Source organism: Haliotis rufescens, unplaced genomic scaffold (genome assembly GCF_023055435.1).
Source record: "Haliotis rufescens isolate VD_foot unplaced genomic scaffold, xgHalRufe1.0.p SCAF_25, whole genome shotgun sequence".
In the NCBI taxonomy this organism is placed as follows: domain Eukaryota; kingdom Metazoa; phylum Mollusca; class Gastropoda; order Lepetellida; family Haliotidae; genus Haliotis; species Haliotis rufescens.
In genome coordinates this window covers 1,268,776-1,287,927 of record NW_025963946.1, presented here as the reverse complement: position 1 = coordinate 1,287,927, position 19,152 = coordinate 1,268,776, and the positions used below count along the sequence as shown (strand labels likewise).

General features: G+C 43.7%; 2 protein-coding genes across 2 annotated transcripts; one reads left to right on the top strand and one right to left on the bottom strand.

Annotated features, from left to right (window-relative positions):
• Positions 1-946: 946 nt before the first annotated feature.
• On the bottom strand, positions 947-9,628 carry LOC124141348 (vitelline envelope sperm lysin receptor-like). The gene is made up of 10 exons (XM_046509332.2): positions 9,529-9,628; positions 9,047-9,096; positions 8,481-8,523; positions 7,466-7,653; positions 6,645-6,799; positions 5,974-6,122; positions 5,111-5,189; positions 3,945-4,098; positions 1,639-1,669; positions 947-1,114 (listed from the first exon to the last, which is right to left on the bottom strand). The coding sequence occupies exons 1-10, from the start codon at positions 9,611-9,613 to the stop codon at positions 996-998; spliced, it is 1,053 nt and encodes a 350-aa protein (XP_046365288.2). The 5' UTR covers positions 9,614-9,628; the 3' UTR covers positions 947-995.
• A 1,308-nt stretch (positions 9,629-10,936) lies between these two features.
• Positions 10,937-18,731, top strand: LOC124141353. The gene is made up of 4 exons (XM_046509341.2): positions 10,937-11,075; positions 15,889-16,073; positions 16,921-17,001; positions 18,039-18,731. Exons 1-4 carry the CDS (start codon positions 11,036-11,038, stop codon positions 18,366-18,368), a joined length of 636 nt encoding a protein of 211 aa, XP_046365297.2. The 5' UTR covers positions 10,937-11,035; the 3' UTR covers positions 18,369-18,731.
• Positions 18,732-19,152: the final 421 nt, after the last annotated feature.

Here is a 19,152-nt window from a genome sequence, read left to right as displayed (position 1 = left end):
AAGAAATATCAATGACGAACTATATTATGACACTTAGCGGTCGCTATTACAGGATAAAGTTTATGTCTACTAAGGAAATATTATATCAACTACTCGTTAACCAAACATACAGGCTTGGCAATATTTCAATATTTTGGATTATTTGCTGCGTTTTACATTAAATCGAGGGCCGAGGGCCGAGGCCCGTGATGCCTTCTACCGGACCTAACCGATGACCCACGTGTGATATTGCGAGATCGTAATTCAGACAAGAACCTCTTGTATCGTGAATGCTTCACCTGGGTTTCGAAGGCTATTTCACCAACCACTTTCTGCGGGCAACTATGTAACCAGACATTACTAGAGTGGCAGCAACAACTCACTAGCATTTCGCGGGTATGCTTCACTGTTTACCATTTAGAGACTACAGTTTTATTCAGGATCGACTCATCGACAAGTGGGTCAATTTCTTATAATCATATTTATATCAATATGTTCCCGAATATTACGACCCACTTCGTGAAGAGTAGTTTCATGACTCAGGATGTATACATTCGACACTAAAATACAGTGCTGCTATAGTCATGAAAATAGTATCACTCCATCGAGGAGAGTTTCCCATGAAATCCACATTTTCTATTTTTCAATTGTTTCAAATTGGCCTGATTGCGATGCAGTCAAATTGAAATTGTGCCAAAAGAAACATACGTCAAGGCAAAAAATAGGAAACCCGAAGAGATTTTAATCTCAATTAATACCGGAAATGTTAGAGTTATGATATCTCGATCCAAATCATATCAAAAGGTTTTTTATTATAACATGCAAACGTGCACGCGATTCTGGAACATTTATCAATTTCACATGGAGTAGCACATCTCAAAACGTTCATTCCAACTGATGATAAACATGTTTTCTGGAAGATTTCGTGAAATAGTATATTTGGTCGTAATTCATAACAGGAAGAGAATGATTTTTCATATTTATTTCTCCCACAACCCGTTAAGTACAGAGCGTCATCAAGGCGACCGGTGTTTAATGTGTTCTACCGTTCCCACGGGGCGCAGTTTAGTTCCTCCGTTTAAGTTTAAGGAGTCGGTCGCTGCCAGCACAAACTTCTTATCGTCTTCCCTGGTACCTGCAAATGAATTTGGAAACAGTAACCATTAATGCTCGTTAAATTTAATCAGTATATTTTGGTATGAACTAGTTGTAGCGTCATTAAGAAACATGGGTAAAGCGATAGTAAAGCGATAGTAAAGCTAAACAAACATGTACTCTGAAGTAATAGACTAGGCTTGACATGAAAATATACCCTGAATCTTAAAATCAAAACTCACATGTACTACATTTTCTAGCTGTAGACAACCGACTTTAAGATGCTTTAAAGCAGTGTGAACAAAATCTGTAAAGCCATTGTCGGTTCTATATATGAATGAAAATAGATTCAAAGTTCTTGGGATTTGTATTCTCATTTCCCACCGAGTTACTATAACGCTAAACTATTTTCTAGCTCACGACCGCCTGAAAAGAACCAATCTTTAGTAGACAAACCAGTGACTTCATGCGAGCACCGGTGTTCGCTGGCACGTAAATCAGCAAACTACCGAACCTGTATTCAGTGTTAGGGTAGGTATACGAGAGACGGTCAGTTATACTTACCTCGGCGACGCCGTGCGTTAGTACAGGAATTCTGCAAAGAATGGCAGCATGGTTACACTATGAACTTGTCCGACAGCAAAATCCTTCGGAAAAGCATGCCCATTGTACATGAAAAGGATTGGAATAGTCAATATTGCTGTGAGATTTATTTCACGTCGCTGTCAGAATTTTCTGTCAAGCAGAAGGCGTCTGCCTCAGGAACCAGAGATGTCCTGAACGCTTACAAATGGCACAGGTAGTACGGGCTGCACCTAGAGAACGGGGCCTGTTTGGTATCAACTGCAGCCATGGCCATCTACTATAGTTTATCGACTGTCGCAAGTCTATACAATCGCTGAACTGGCTTTCGCCACTGCAATTGCTAGGGTTAGGGTATTATGCACGTGAAGACAAAGTATACTAGCCACATTAAGAAACTGTGCACCGGTGTTGGCTACAGAGATTCTGAGGCCTGTGGTCATTCCTTTTCTGCAACGTCATGGCCCGGGATTGACATTTCAACAGGACAACGCTCGTCCTCACACGGCTAGGGTCGCAATGGATTTCCTTCACCATAACAATGTCATGTTACTGCCATGGCCTGCAGTTTCTCCAGATCTCTCCCCAATAGAGCATGTGTGGGATGAAATGGAGCGCCGTCTGCGTCGTCTTCCACATCCTCCAGATAACGTAAGATTTGAGGAGGATATGGCAGGCCATTCCCCAGGCCTTCCATGCCCATTTGGTGGACTCCATGCGTCGCCGATGCACTGCTGTGATTCACGCACAGGGTGGTCATACCCGTTATTGACTTTGTGACTGTCGTATGATCCCCTACTCCATATTGATCGTCTGACGTCATCGTAACAGATGTTCAGGTCCCGTTGACATTTTCTTATGGTCCGATCATTCAGCTGCTACAGCGTCTGCATCATTTTGTTCTTGCTGTGTTGTATTTCAATCCAGAATATATTTTCTCCGTGCACAGTTTCTTTATGTGGCTAGTATACGTATGTTATATACTTTACGTGGGACAAGTTCATGTATCTGTACCAAGAGGAAACACTCCGATGGAGTCTCGTGTTGCTCGGCTGGATATAAGTCAGTTAAGTCACTAAGAATTGCTGTCAGAACTGCTATTCAACCAGTATCTGCCTACACACCACAAAACGTAGGAACAATGAAACAACTAGTCAGCGAGTTGGGTTTAACGCCGCTTTTAACAGTATTCCAGTTATATCACGGCGTGTCAGCTTAATGTGGGAGGAAAGCCCGAAGTGATGCACGTCTTGGACGTTTACCACTTCGGTGAAACCCACGAGCACGGGTATGGTGCTGACAAACCTAGAAACATAACCGGGGCGAACCGGGATTCGAACCCACAATCATAGGTTTCTGGCGTGCCCAAAGGACGTAACTTTGCACAGCGAATCGCTGCGCCTTAGACGACTGTGCCACCCGTGACTCGAAACAGTTTTCAAATAGTTTCTAAATGTGGAAAGTTTTAATGCACGAGAGTCGAAACATACGAAAATTCAGCTTCCTCGGTGAATCAATTTCATGAGATTTTCAAATTGCAATTGGATAGAATTGTAGAGAACACTACATTAAGTATAAATGGCTAAACACCTTAAATGGCTAGTAACAGTTGCATGGTGGCCATAACGGTAGTTTAAAGATGTTAAATTAAATATATACTACCCCAAAAAGAAACTGCATTGGAATATTATATATAATAATTATAAATCACAGGAATAAGAGAAGTAAACACAAATGTGCACGAGTGATTGAAAACCGAGATGACTGTGCCAATGAAAGTGTTTTGACATTAGGCGTAATGCACGCGAGGTCACAAGCATGATTTGCGTGTGAAAAATCGTGCAATGCATGCAATAGAGCGAGTGAGATGCCTCAACACATGACCATTCCAAACGCTGACATTTTCAAATGAAAATCTCGACGCAGCCCGCCTCAATGCCATGCCAAGACCGTTTAACGCCGCTCTCAGCAATATTCCAGTTACATGACGGTTGTCTGTAAATAGAGTGAACCAGACAATCCAGTGATAGACATGAGCATCGATCCACGCACTTGAGATTGATGACATGCATCAACCAAGTCAGCGAGACTGACCACCCGATCCCGTTAGTCGCCTTTTAGGACAAGCATGGGTTGCTGAAGACCTATTCTAACCCGGGTCGTCTTGGGTAGACTTGTTCATCTTGTGCTTGCTTCTACTCGGTCAATTGAAATGCCTTCCATTCAGTTGTAGACGTAGATGAAAGTCGTTCCCTGCAATAACAGATAGCACAGAAGTGTCTACTTACACCGTCACACCGAGACGCACAAAGGGTGAAATTGCATTCGAACTTGAGCGCCTTGTCAACGTTGATGCTGAAAGCCTTGAAAACAGGGCTAGTCGTTTTCTTGCCGACGGTCTTGAAGCCCTTGTTCTTGCTGAACACTATTCCATCTCCGCAGCTGAAACATGACAGTTCGAACAAGGAATGATGTAAAACCACCTAGGTTTTGATAACGTCCTGACAACAAACAAGGCGTCCGTTTAGTAATGTGGCCATTACACGACTAGATCATTTCCTGGGTTCATTTAAACTGTACCGTCCTCGTTTAACCGAACGTTTGAATTACCAAAGATTCAGCGAAATAGCTATTTAGCAATGTCTGCGTCATTCACAGAGGGTTACCCAAGTATGCAGCTCCGAGTATATTGGCTAATGTGATCAAGAGCTGCACATGTTTATGCCCACGTCACTGAAATGCGTCCGCGCGACCGACCCCCCCCCCCCCCCCCCCCCCCCAAAAAAAAAAGTCTAAACGAAAGCAATGGTCCTAAGAAAATGTTTAGTATACCGAAACAGAGCACCGCCCGATTGAAAACCCAATTCCGACAAAATTCCGATCTTATCCCAATGTAATACTTTTGACGGTCAGCTAGAAACCCTCTCGTTGTGAATGGAATAAAACCGACCCATATACTGCATCATCTCGATGTTAATTCGAGATCAGATCTGCGGCAGGAGTGGGGGACGAGATTCGTGGTGTGGGCCGGGTGCCGATACTTCAGTGTTTTTTAACTCAGTTTTTAGACGCCACACTCGGCAATATTCCAGTTATATGACTGCTATCTGTAAATAAGCGAATATGGACCAGACAATCCAGTGATCGACATTATGAGCATCAATCCACGCAATTGGGATACGATGATATGCATCAGACCAAGTCAGCGGGCCTGACCATCCGTCCCGTTAATCGCCTCTTACAAGCATGGGTTGTTTTTAGAATTCAGATAACGTAGATTGACAACGTCAGCTTCATTGTGCTATGTGTTGTGTTGTTTCCAACAATAAAACGCACCAGTCAGTTTTTAAATGTACCACGTACAAAGTATCCAACAAAGTAGGGTTCTTAATAAATGCACAGTTGTCCATGTACAGATCAGATTATCTACAGTGCAGTGATAACGTAATCCTACCCAGCTCTTAGGATGGCATAGCGAGCATTAGAACTGTCGATAGCGTCGCAAGACACGGGGCGGATGCCTTTCTCGGGGCCTGGAACAATAAAACGTCATCAGTACTCGAAGAAGTCACCACATGGGAAGGTGAAAAAAAACAAGCGAGACAAGTGTATACATTTTGAAATCTTTCGCCATCAAGAAAGTTATATTTTTCTGCTGTGCAATGTGGTCGGTTCCTAGTCACTCCTTTCGTTAACTAGCTTGTCCCTAAAGGACGGGCCATGGCATGATGTCGAGGCCAGTGTAGGCATGTGTATTCCGTTAACAGGCCATCGACATTGGGGCTCAGGAACTAAATGAAACGCCAACGAACTCTAACATCGTTACAGGAAGAAACTGACCTTTTACAATAAAGGTTTAGATAAAAAAAAAAAAAAATTAAAAATTGAGAACGTGAATTAAATTCATTTTTAAAATTAGAAAAAGTCATTTTCTTATCCAAACGACCGTTTCAGTGTCACGCGTTCTAGCAAACTATGGGCTTGATCATTCGAGTTGTTAATGGTGGGTTTCTAAAAAGTACACTTATTCTTGTAATGAACAAATCACGTGATGGTTCTAGAATTCATCAAGTTGGAGTACTAAGGCTACGATATATGGATGGACAACTTCTTTATTACAATAAGGAGCGACGTTTCGGTGTAGGTCCTGACACCGTTATCAAGCAAGTGATGTACAGATATGTTCCCTGTATCAATTCTGTACGATTCTAAATGTACAGTTTACTGCCATGAAGAAATCTGAACTTCAGAGCTGCTCGAATTTAAACTAAATATTGTAGCATCTATGAATATATTGCAGTGTTGGGGGATACTTACCAGTAACAGATGCACTGATGCACACCTTACGGCCGTGGTTGACCTTGACACCAGTCATGTCGTTTCCAAGGACATCAAGCATCCTCAAGGAGATAAGGGACCCACTTTTGCGGCCAACGTTGGTTTGAATCTCTTTCGGGGCCATCAACCTTGAACATTCATAAAATTGAAGGGTACAAGATTTCGCTTCCGCGTATTACATGTTCGACACCAGATGGTACACTTGTATTTGGTAGACTATTTTTTGTGGGAGTATATCGAAAGATTCGGAAATTAGAAGCGAGCCGTTAGCGGTTCAGTTGATGTGGACGTCCAAGAGTTCAAATGTTCCCGACCCGTGAAGGTCCGGGGTAGAATAGGTCTTCAGCAACCAATACATGCCGTAAAAGGCGGCTATGCTTGTGGTAAGAGGCGACTAACGGGATCGGGTGGTCAGGCGCGCAGACTTGGTTGATGCATGTCATCGATCCCAATTACTTGGATGCTCATGTAAATCACTAGATTATTTGTTCTAGACTATTTACAGACCGCCGTCATATAGCTGAAATATTGCGATTGCGGCGTTATAACAAACCAAATGTTCGTTAATGTCTGCTTAATATCAACTTTCGACCGTTCATAGATCTGCCCGACGCACCCAATGCACAATCCAAAGCGAATGTTAATCTTACGTTTTGCCTATTCTCTGAACGGCGCTGACATCATTTCCTTTGGCCCCGAACGAGCATGAGATCGTGTATTCCTCCGTGTACTGATGCAACAGGCTCCCTGGCTCCCCGTATGACACGATAACCTTAGCAGCATACATCCTTGAGTTGGGACGTCTCTTGAATACAAACAGACTACAGTAGAAAGCATATCTCAGAGCTCCAGATAAGCTTTCGGTGTTGTGGGGATTTTACCCATGCATTGGGTATCAGTAATTCTATCTGGGTATTCAAATTTCTGTTACCCACTAGTTTACACATATGGGTATTTAAGTTAAATATTTAAAAATACTATTCATCTAGTTCCTGCAAACTGGTGTCGTGTGGGTTCCAGAGCTTTATAGGACTCAAAAATACCACGTTACTGCCACAAGAAAGTGTGATGGCAAATGATCATGATGTAACTGTCAAGGTTGGCGGAATGCCCGTTTATAATTTCAAAATAAGTTGCTGATTTGCTAATCGAATACGCAGGGTTACTTCACAATATTTTGATGATACGCACAAGTTTTATTTTTGTAGCGTATCTGTAATATTCGTACCGTATTTAATACGCTTGGATTTTATTTTACTGCGTATTTCTGCATTTCTGATGCGTATTTTACGCAGATACGCAGCTTATCTGGAGCTCTGATATCTGGTGCAAGTTTAAAAAAAAAAAAATGTCGTGTGCAGCAGTTCGAATCCAACATCCCAGGCCACACATATCCCGTCACACGCAACATGTACGTTGAAGGTGGTACAGTTTAGAACTTAGCATGCATTTGATGTATCAAGGTACTTACGACGAAGACACAGCGCCGGCCACGTCTCCTGGCGAAATACGAAAACGGAAGTTTAAAGTTCACACCATCCCTGGTAGAAAACGGAACTCTCAACCCTCCTGCGCACACGGCCTTGGCGTCCGCGTTCAGATCCGTCACCACCGTCACCGACCCATCCGTAACACCGTTAGCGCCACAATTGGGCGTAACTGAAAAACAGAAGGGATAAAAAAAAAAAAGTCAGTTCGACAGGTATCGTAAAACTTGTAAATGTTTGTTGTTTAACGCCGCACTCGCGATCGGCAATATTCCAGCTATACGCCGTCTGTCTGTAAACCGAGTCGGAATCAGAATCCAGCGATTCACCTCCATCAACGAAGTTAGCGACTGAGCGCCAGATCCCGTTAGTCGCCTCTTACGATAAGCATAGTCGCCTTAACGCAAGCATGTATTGAAGACACTGGTATTCTTACCCGGAGTTTCACGGGTGTCTAAAGAAATATTCCTGCGTTATCACAGCAAACTAAATATATATATATATATATATATATATGCGGACAGGTACTCAGCGAGCTGTAACAGCAAAACCGATATTTAAGACAAGTCAGAAATATTCCAGCTAGAGTGAGTGAGTGAGTTGGGTTTAACGCCGCTTTTAACATTATTCCAGTTATATCACAGCGTGTCAGCTTAATGTGGGAGGAAAGCCCGAAGTGATGCACGTCCTGGACGTTTACCATTTCGGTGAAACCCACGAGCACGGGTATGTTGCTGACAAACCTAGAAACATAACTGGGGCGAACCGGGATTCGAACCCTAAATCATAGGTTTCTGGCGTGCTCAAGGGACGCAACTCTGCACAGCGAATCGCGGCGCCTTAGACGACTGGGCCACCCGTGCCCCCTATTCCAGCTAGATGACGGTGACCTGTGCATCGACCCCCAGTCCTATTTAAGGCCTCTAGTAAGCTTGACATACTATGGCGTATTATATCGGGCGTCGCCATGGACGTGTAGTAAACAATGCTACAACTCACTTTTCAGGATATAGCCTGCCGGAATATCTGCGTCAACAATAGCCTGCAAAGAGAAATCATGATAAATTTCAAAACGACTGAAAAATGCACACATAACTTTCAGTGTACAACCTATAGATAATAACGCCATAATCTACGACTGGGTCGGTCACATTTCACCTTTGAAGCAACCATTTGATTCAGGTTGGGAGAATTGGGTTAAGGGATGAGCGTTTCGGTAAATTTGTTTAACGCCGCACTCAGCAATATTGCAGCTATATGACGGTGGTCTGTTATAGATAATAAAAATATTATAAAAAAATATTTTAAAAATCGGGTCTGGACCAGACAATCTAGCGATTGACATGAGCATCGGTCCCCGCAATTAGGACCCAATGACATGCAGCGAGCCAGACCACACGCACAGGAACTCGATGATAGAGTGTATAATATAATATATACGAGGTAAGGTGGGCTGGTAAACAGGCAACTGTCGACCCCCAAAACCTAGAACACCTAATGCAATACAAGAATGATTCTTTCCGATTGCGACGATAGATAAGGGTCTCGTGGCCGATTTTACTTACCACGAAGGCAAGCAACGCCAACAGTGCGTGTTCGGTAGACATTCTTGAATCTGAAATAAAATAAAAATTCATTCGAGGATCGTACGCGATTGAACCTCAAGGTAAAGACACTACTTGAAAAGGAGTTTAACGTCGCGTTCAAGATTGCACTTGAAGAGCGACGCCGCAAGAATAGATTTTAGGCACAGGTCAACCAAATGTTCGGGGCCAGGCCTTCCAATTCTCGTTCCAGTGACCTGCTGCGACAGGCACGTAGGTTGCGGCGGTCCATCCTGCTCTCACACGTGGTACGAGAGTCGCGAGGAAAGACATGTATTCACAGACCAAGAACCAATTTGTGAAGTGAAATCGGTCACTTTAAGGAAAACATGAAAATTAGCAAGCACCAAAATAACAGATGCATACGACCCTGTGTTATGTTTTTCTTTTCGTTTTCCCCCTTTTAATTTCATTTTACTCACGAGCGGAAAAGAGTTGCTTACCAGTCAGACAGCGACCACGTGAGTGGCACGTGTTCAGCAATCCTTTTATAGTCGGACAAACATTGATGCTGCACGTGGAAAACATGGGTTAGTTCTCGGGATGGAATTCATAACATTAGCCAAGGGAAACGCGCTGTTGTGTTTTGGAGATCCCGTACGACAGATCTACGAAAGTAGAGTGAGTGAGTATGGTTTTACGCCGCTTTTAGCAATATTCCAGCAATATCACGGCGGGGGACAGAAGAAATGGGCTTGTTTTAGGCCCTTAAAACCGAGCGCCAGGCAGGACAACAACAAGTACCATCTTTTAACGTCTTTTGGTCTGTCAATGAAGGAAGCCTTATATTTTGAAATGTATCTTAATAGTATTGATGTAAAATACCGAGGAGCTCTATCACGTTTTTGGTCCAGTCCAAATATGTTCATGATTGGTTAGTTGGTTGGTAGTTTAACGCCGAACTCAGCAATATCCCAGCTATATGACGACGGTATGTAAATAATCAAGTTTGAACCAGACAATCCAGTTATTAATATTATGAGCATCGATCCACGCAATTGGGATCAATGACATGCATCAACCAAGTCAGCGAGCCTGACCACCCGATCCCGTTAGTCGCCTCTTACGACAAGCATAGTCGCCTTTTACGGCAAGCATGGGTTGCTGAAGACCTATTCTACCCCGGATCTTCACGGGTCTGTTCAATATTTGAAAAGGGGAGACGGGTTAAACCCAAATTACAGCTAGAACAATTTGTGAAACAGATATAGAGGTCAGGAAGTTTTAATAATGTTTCCAAAATATATGGAGTTAAGAAGTCTGTATTTGCCAATACTCATATATGCACCCTAGTGTTTTTAAATCTGTCCAGTTATTGCAAGACTGTCGCAGAAATGTCATTTTTCGATTGTCAATGTGTATGTGTGTACCACATTATGAATGAAAGAAAGGCTTGACTTTGACTTGACTTGACTTTTGGTGTAAAGCTCCCGGGGATCGAACCACCTCCCGCTGTCTAATTAGACGCTCTACCCACTAGACCAGAGACGATGTCCATATTTAGAAAAGGTAACTGTACTGTATAACCATTGACTATATCAGATACAATAATGTGCAGATGAGAATCTCTCTCTCTCTCTCTCTCTCTCTCACACACACACACACACACACACACACACACGCGCGCGCGCGCAGAGAGAAAACAAACGAACAACATTTAACTAAACGTTTTAAGATTTGAAATATCCAATATCCACCGTATTAACTGTTCCCGAAGTGAACTTTGCAAGTGTTATAGATACCACCACCGAAATTGACACCTTAGCAATGAGTGTTGCCATGCACATATCAGTGTCTGTCGCTAGACATAACAATAACCGTATCAGTGATATGGCGCGTGATAACAGTCACGTGCGTGGGTCATGCGACCGTGTTGATGACGTTGGTTTGCAAACACTGATAAACATCTGATCACCTCGCTCCCGACTTCGTCTTCGGAAATTACCAAATATGGAGAATACTGGTTGCTGTTGCCGTTCGAATGCCATCGGTAAATATTCTAATGGTTATTTCTGTACGATTTTTGACAAATTAGCGTCATGACCAGTCCCAGTGGGGGAAGTCGGGTAACCTAGTGGTTAAAGCGTTCGCTCGTCACGCCGAAGACCCGGGTTCGATTTCCGACATGGGTACAATGTGTGAAGCCCATTTCTGGTGTCCCCCGCCGTGATATTGCTGGAATATTGCTAAAAGCGGCGTAAAACCATACTCACTCACTCACTCACTCTAGTCCCAGTAGGCATATGTCAAGCTCCTCACAGCGATAGCCCGTTCGCGGAGCTCTCTGGACTATCGCTGGCACGAGTCACAGCTCCCCGCTGTGCTAGGCGGCCTACAACCATGCATGGAGTTGATGTCGCAACCGTTATGTTTACAAACACAGTTATCAGAGGCACAACGAGGCTAATTTTAAGTGTAAACAAAACCATTTTATGTAAGCAATTGCATTTCTGCTACAGTGGGAGTCGCACCTGGTTGTCGTGACGCCGAATACTCTTCTCCCAACTGAACTGTTTTGGGGGTTTTCAAATTTGAATTTCTATTTCATTTTCATGTAATTAGTATGGTAAGTATGTAATCGGGGATTTGGGTACTTTTACTTGATTCTGCAATTTCTAAATAGAAAGTGGTCGTAATCCTTTTCCAATTCACAATAATGACTTTCTAGGGTTTAAATCCAGTTCGCTCCGATTATATTTCTTGGTTTGCCAGCACCAACCCCGTGCTCGTTAAATTTTCGCCAAAGTGGTAGACATACATCCCATCCTCCCACATTAAACTGACTCGCCGTGATATTGCTGGAATGCTGTTCAAGGCGGCATTGAACCTAGCTCACTCACTCACTCACTCACTCACTCACTCACTCACTCAATCACACTGGGGCGGTCGGGTAGCCTAGTGGTTAAAGCGTTCGCTCGTCACGCCGAAGACCCGGGTTCGATTCCCGACATGGGTACAATGTGTGAAGCCCATTTCTGGTGTCCCCCGCCGTGATATTGCTGGAATATTGCTAAAAGCGGCGTAAAGCTATGCTCACTCACTCACTCAATCACTCATTATATAATAACGTGGAAATTCCGAGAGGACATCATACGCCTCGGATTACTTTGGGGAACATACTTTGGGACAGTACATAGATCGTACGCCTCGGATTACTTTGGGGAACATACTTTGGGACAGTACATAGATCGTACGCCTCGGATTACTTTGGGGAACATACTTTGGGACAGTACATAGATCGTACGCCTCGGATTACTTTGGGGAACATACTTTGGGACAGTACATAGATCATACGCCTCGGATTACTTTGGGGAACATACTTTGGGACAGTACATAGATCGTACGCCTCGGATTACTTTGGGGAACATACTTTGGGACAGTACATAGATCGTACGCCTCGGATTACTTTGGGGAACATACTTTGGGACAGAACATAGATCGTACGCCTCGGATTACTTTGGGGAACATACTTTGGGACAGTACATAGATCATACGCCTCGGATTACTTTGGGGAACATACTTTGGGACAGTACATAGATCGTACGCCTCGGATTACTTTGGGGAACATTCTTTGGGACAGTACATAGATCATACGCCTCGGATTACTTTGGGGAACATACTATGGGACAGAACATAGATCGTACGCCTCGGATTACTTTGGGGAACATATTTTGGGACAGTACATAGATCGTACGCTACGGATTACTTTGGGGAACATACTTTGGGACAGTACATAGATCGTACGCTACGGATTACTTTGGGGAACATACTTTGGGACAGTACATAGATCGTACGCTACGGATTACTTTGGGGAACATACTTTGGGACAGTACATAGATCATACGCCTCGGATTACTTTGGGAAACACACTCTGGGACAGTACATAGATCGTACGCTACGGATTACTTTGGGGAACATACTTTGGGACAGTACATAGATCGTACGCTACGGATTACTTTGGGGAACATACTTTGGGACAGTACATAGATCATACGCCTCGGATTACTTTGGGAAACATGCTTTGGGACAGTACATAGATCGTACGCTACGGATTACTTTGGGGAACATACTTTGGGACAGTACATAGATCATACGCCTCGGATTACTTTGGGGAACATACTATGGGACAGAACATAGATCGTACGCCCCGGATTACTTTGGGGAACATATTTTGGGACAGTACATAGATCGTACGCTACGGATTACTTTGGGGAACATACTTTGGGACAGTACATAGATCGTACGCTACGGATTACTTTGGGGAACATACTTTGGGACAGTACATAGATCATACGCCTCGGATTACTTTGGGAAACACACTCTGGGACAGTACATAGATCGTACGCTACGGATTACTTTGGGGAACATACTTTGGGACAGTACATAGATCGTACGCTACGGATTACTTTGGGGAACATACTTTGGGACAGTACATAGATCATACGCCTCGGATTACTTTGGGAAACATACTTTGGGACAGTACATAAATCGTGCGCTACGGATTACTTTGGGGAACACACTCTGGGACAGTACATAGATCGTACGCTACGGATTACTTTGGGGAACACACTCTGGGACAGTACATAGATCGTACGCCACGGATTACTTTGGGGAACATACTTTGGGACAGTACATAGATCGTACGCTACGGATTACTTTGGGGAACATACTTTGGAACAGTACATAGATCGTACGCTACGGATTACTTTGGGGAACATTCTTTGGGACAGTACATAGATCATATGCCTCGGATTACTTTGGGAAACATGCTTTGGGACAGTACATAAATCGTGCGCTACGGATTACTTTGGGAAACATGCTTTGGGACAGAACATAGATCGTACGCTACGGATTACTTTGTGGAACATACTCTGGAACAGTATGTAGATCATACGCTGCGGATTACTTTGTGGAACATACTCTGGAACAGTACATAAATCGTGCGCTACGGATTACTTTGGGAAACATGCTTTGGGACAGAACATAGATCGTACGCCTCGGATTACTTTGTGGAACATACTCTGGAACAGAACATAGATCGTACGCCTCGGATTACTTTGTGGAACATACTCTGGAACAGTATGTAGATCGTACGCCTCGGATTACTTTTGGGAACACACTCTGGGACAAAACGTAGATCATACGCCTCGGATTACTTTGGGGAACACACTCTGGGACAAAACGTAGATCATACGCCTCGCATTACTTTTTGGGAACATACTTTGGGACAGAACGTAGATCATACGCCTCGGATTACTTTGGGGAACATACTTTGGGACAGAACGTAGATCATACGCCTCGGATTACTTTGGGGAACAAAAGCTTGAACAGTACATAGACCGTACGCTACGGATTGCTTTGCGGAATGTACGCAGGTACATTACGTAGATCTACATTAGGATTACATCGGGGAACATACTCTGGGACAGTACGTAGACCGTACGCTACGAATTACATTGCGGACCGTACGCAGGTACATTACGTAGATCGTACGCTACGGATTACTTTGGGGAACATAAGCTTGGACCGTACGCAGACCGTACGCTACGGATTACATTGCGGAACGTACGCAGGTACATTACGTAGATCTACACTACAGATTACATCGGGGAACATACTCTGGGATAGTACGTAGATCAAACGCAACGAATTACATCGGAGAACATGTGATCATACGCGACGGATTACATAGGGGAATGGAGGCTGGGACAGCACGTATATCATACGCTATGGATTAAATCGGGGAACATACGTTTGGATGGTTCGTAGATCATACGCTACGGAATACATCGGGGAACATGTGATCATAAGCTATGGATTACATAGGGGAATGGACGCTGGGACAGCACGTAGATCATACGCTGCGGATTACAACGGGGAACATACTCTGCAAAAAAGTATTTGCGGTGAAATACGCAGCGTAGATAGTATGTGGAAAGGTGAGGTGAGTGAAATGGGGTTTAACGTCGCGTCCAAGATTATTGCACTTATATAGCGACGTGCATGCACGTGTATGTGTGTGTGTGTGGCTGCTTGTACTAGTCCGGACTGATGCCGATTTATAGTGCTAGCACACTGAGATACCATACCGCAGTTTAACATGAATACCACACTCATACACAGTATACTGACTCCGAGCCGACCAGTCCTTGTTTTAGCCCTTAAATGCCGAGCGCCAGACAGGGTAACAACAAGTACCATCTTTTAACGTCTTTTGGTATGACGCGGCCGGGGATCGAACCCCGGACCTTCCGCTCTCCGGGCGGACGCTCTACCATTAGACCACAGAGGCGGTCTGTATGTGGAAAGATTCAATTTAGAAGATGCATAACATTATTCACATGAACCCTTACACCTATCTCTAACTCGAAACTTTCAAGTCATAAATCTTACTCAACCTGTTCGCTATTAAGTCTTAAATGTAAATCTGTAAATATAAATAGTTTCGAGTCTGTAACAATGTTATTGAGATGTAGTACTTCATGTGTGTTTAGGGGTCACGGGTGGCCCAGTTGTCTATGGCGCAGCGATTCGCTGTGCAGAGTTGCGACCCTTATGTTTCTAGGTTTGTCAGCACCATCACCGTCCTCGTGGGTTTCATCAAAGTGGTAAACGTCTGAGGCCTGCATCACTTCGGGCTTTCCTTCCACATTCAGCTGACACGCCGTCATATAACTGGAATACTGTTAAAAGCGGCGTTAAAACAAACTCACTCACTCATGTGTGTTTCTTTCACTATACACATGAATATTTCTGAAACTTTCCCTAAATCACTTAGACAGTTGTCTGTTCCACCACATCAGCTCCTGACTCCTTGGAGGCGAAGGATGTACGGAGGAAGGCGGCACTGTTCCTGCTGCGACTGTCCTGGGTTCAGATCGTCGCCAGTGTACTCTCCGTAATAACCGGCCTTGTGTCTGTAGGCGTGGCCCTCACCAACCCGACATACCCGAAGATAAACGGACATGCGGTGTTAACGGGTATTCTGGTGAGTGCAATTCGTTGTTCACATCATGCAAGAACTTTACACAAAACAGCATATGTTTCTATGTTTGTGGTAATAGTTTTGTTCGTGGAATTTTAGTCAATCATTTTTAAGAATGCATTAATTTCTTCAAAATAACACAGTAGCTTGATCTTGCATCCATAATACCACAAGAATTCCTGCTTGATCTCGCAATTCCAAATTTCGTAAGGTGAAGAAATTGTTTCACTTATTAAGTTCTCTCCCGGGACACAATATGTGTTAGATAATATGACGTGACTTTTATGATTGATATTTAAAAAAGCCGTTTATACATGTAAGGGTGGGTGCTAAAAATGATTCTAGGGGTCTAGGTGAAGTCAAATTCCCTGTGGTTTTATAATAAAGTCTTTTGCATCGAATTTTCAGCCGCTTACGTTTGTCACACCCTGTGTACTCATGATTCAAGTTCACTGTTCAAGTTCCGAAGTTGAATGATTGTCAGTAAATTATTTTATAATGTTTTAAAAAATATGATTTAAATTTATATTTGTTGATATATGTCAACTCCCCCGTGAAGATCCACATTAGAAGTGGCCTTTAGCATGTTTGTCGGAAGAGAAAACGGGTTCGACAGGACAGGTTTGCGGACTGAGTTGATGCATGTCATCGTATCCAAGATATCTGCTCATGATGTCTATCACGACTGAGCGGCGTTAAGGCCCAAACCAACGTTCATTATGTTAACTCAACGTAACAATATGTTTTTTCATGCTATGCATGGTATTGCTGTATATAAAGGTCGAGTCAGCAATAGTAAATCCCCTGTGTGGCTAGGATGTCACAGGAGTGACGTTTATATTTTTTCCAGGTTTTCATCGGCGGTGTTTACGGAAGGAAAGCGACGAAGAAGGATGTTGTTGAAGAAGTTGGCGTGAGAGTTCGTGCTTACGTAAGATAACAGGACTTTAAACACACCTTTCAATACATTTACCCTATCGCAAATATAATTTTCACGCAATACATGACCGCCTCCGTTGTCTAGTGGTAGAGCGTCCGCCCGGAGAGCGGAAGGTCCGGGGTTCGATCCCCGGCCGCGTCATACCAAAAGACGTTAAAAGATGGTACTTGTTGTTACCCTGTTTGGCGCTCGGCATTAAAGGGCTAAAGCAAGGACTGGTCGGCTCGGAGTCAGTATACTGTGTCTGAGTGAGGTATCCATGTTAAACTGCGGCATGATATCTCAGTGTGCTAGCACTATAAATCGGCATCAGTCCGGACTAGTACAAGCAGTCACACACACACATACACGTGCATGCACGTCGCTATATAAGCGTAATAATCTTGGACGCGACGTTAAACCCAATTTCACCTCACCTCACCTCACGCAATACATAGAGGATAGTGGCTTTTCATGTAAATTAACATACGTATCTCACTGTGATTATACCTGACGAGATGATACGTTTCAATCAGCCACGAGTGAAAATGTCATTTTCCCAGACCAGGAGATGAGATGTTTTTGGACAAGAAAACCCAGAAAATCCTGTAAAATCATAGAATAAAATAACTGGCAATTAAACATACTGAACAAACATGTAGTTTTAATATATGTTCAGATAAAAATAGTGATACATTATTGAATACTGAATAAAGGGGACAGGTGTAGGGGTATAGAAAAGAACAGCTGGAGGGTACCTGGATAATCCTTGGTAACGTCATTGAACCCACCCGTGTTGTGATATTAGGTAAGATAATTTTGAGAGTTTCTACCCCAAACTGAACATTTACAGGTGTCATGTTGCCACTTGGTCTAAAGCGCCCGCAGTTTGTTGTTCGGAGTTGTTGATTCGAGTCACTCAAACACCTCAATTACGATGGTCTGTGGGTTTCCTCCCACACAAAGCCGAGCTGCTGTGACGTAAGTGCATCGTGTCGAAAATGGCGTTACACAGCCTAAAGTACTCACTCATACACTTGTACTTTCAGATCACCATTCATTTTACTCTCAGCGTCACTTGCATCTCCATGTCAGTGCTACAAATCCTCTTCACTGGTTGGGCCGTGGCTGAATGCTTCTCCACCAATCAGGACACAGCTTACAAATGCCAGCCATACGAAACAGCCAATGTCGGCCTTGGTTTTATTGTAATATTCCTCGGCGTGGTTCTGCTCATCGCCAGTATAGTAGGCTCCACGTTCCTGTGTTCTTACAAGCGAGTGTTTGCATTCCTGGATTACCAGGATCGGATACAACAAGAAATGGCCCTGCTAAGTGACAAGTCTACGCAAGGGTCATGTGAAACTACACACTTTTGATCAATATAAAACAGTCCACCGAACACGGAACTCGTTTCCACAGTTTCCAAGCCGCGAATAGCTGCAAGATTGCTGATACGGCGTTTAGCAAAAAGTACTCACTCACTCTACAGTTTCCAAATATTTTGCTATTTACAATGGCCGTTATTCCTCAGGAAGTGCCAGTGGGGGATAACAGTATCCACAAGCCTGTGTTAAAGTATGGAGTGCCATGCTATCCTTGTGCAGGTGGGCCAAGGTATCTAAGGACTTCTGAAATAGTTCCTCAACTTAAATGAACCATATTTGTCAAATACTAGCGACATCGTTGAAATTCTATATTGTCGTTTATTGCAACCCCATTACATTTGTGTATACCTTAAATCGCTAACTTACTTATTCTTTTTAAAACGGTACGGATGGTTAGGATCCGCCAGATTTGGGTTCGAGTCCCAGGTTTACCCGATTATGATCCCTGGTTACACTCTCCTACCCAGAGTTCCATTCGGCCACTTCCGCATAATGACCTCAGCTGCATATGCCTTCGTGACGTCACTGTTGTACCCTGGGAAGACATGCGAGAATTTCCCTGGGTGGTGAACTCAGTAACTCTCCTGTCCAGAGTTCCTTGAGGCCAGCCAGTACCACTACCACACGCCATGTGTAATCTTGTCACCTCTGACACAGCCCATTCAATATATTGCGGGGGTCACGGGTGGCCCAGTCGTCCAAGGCGCCGCGATTAGCTGTGCAGAGTTACGTCCCTTGGGAACGCCAGAAACCTATTATTGTGGGTTCGAATCCC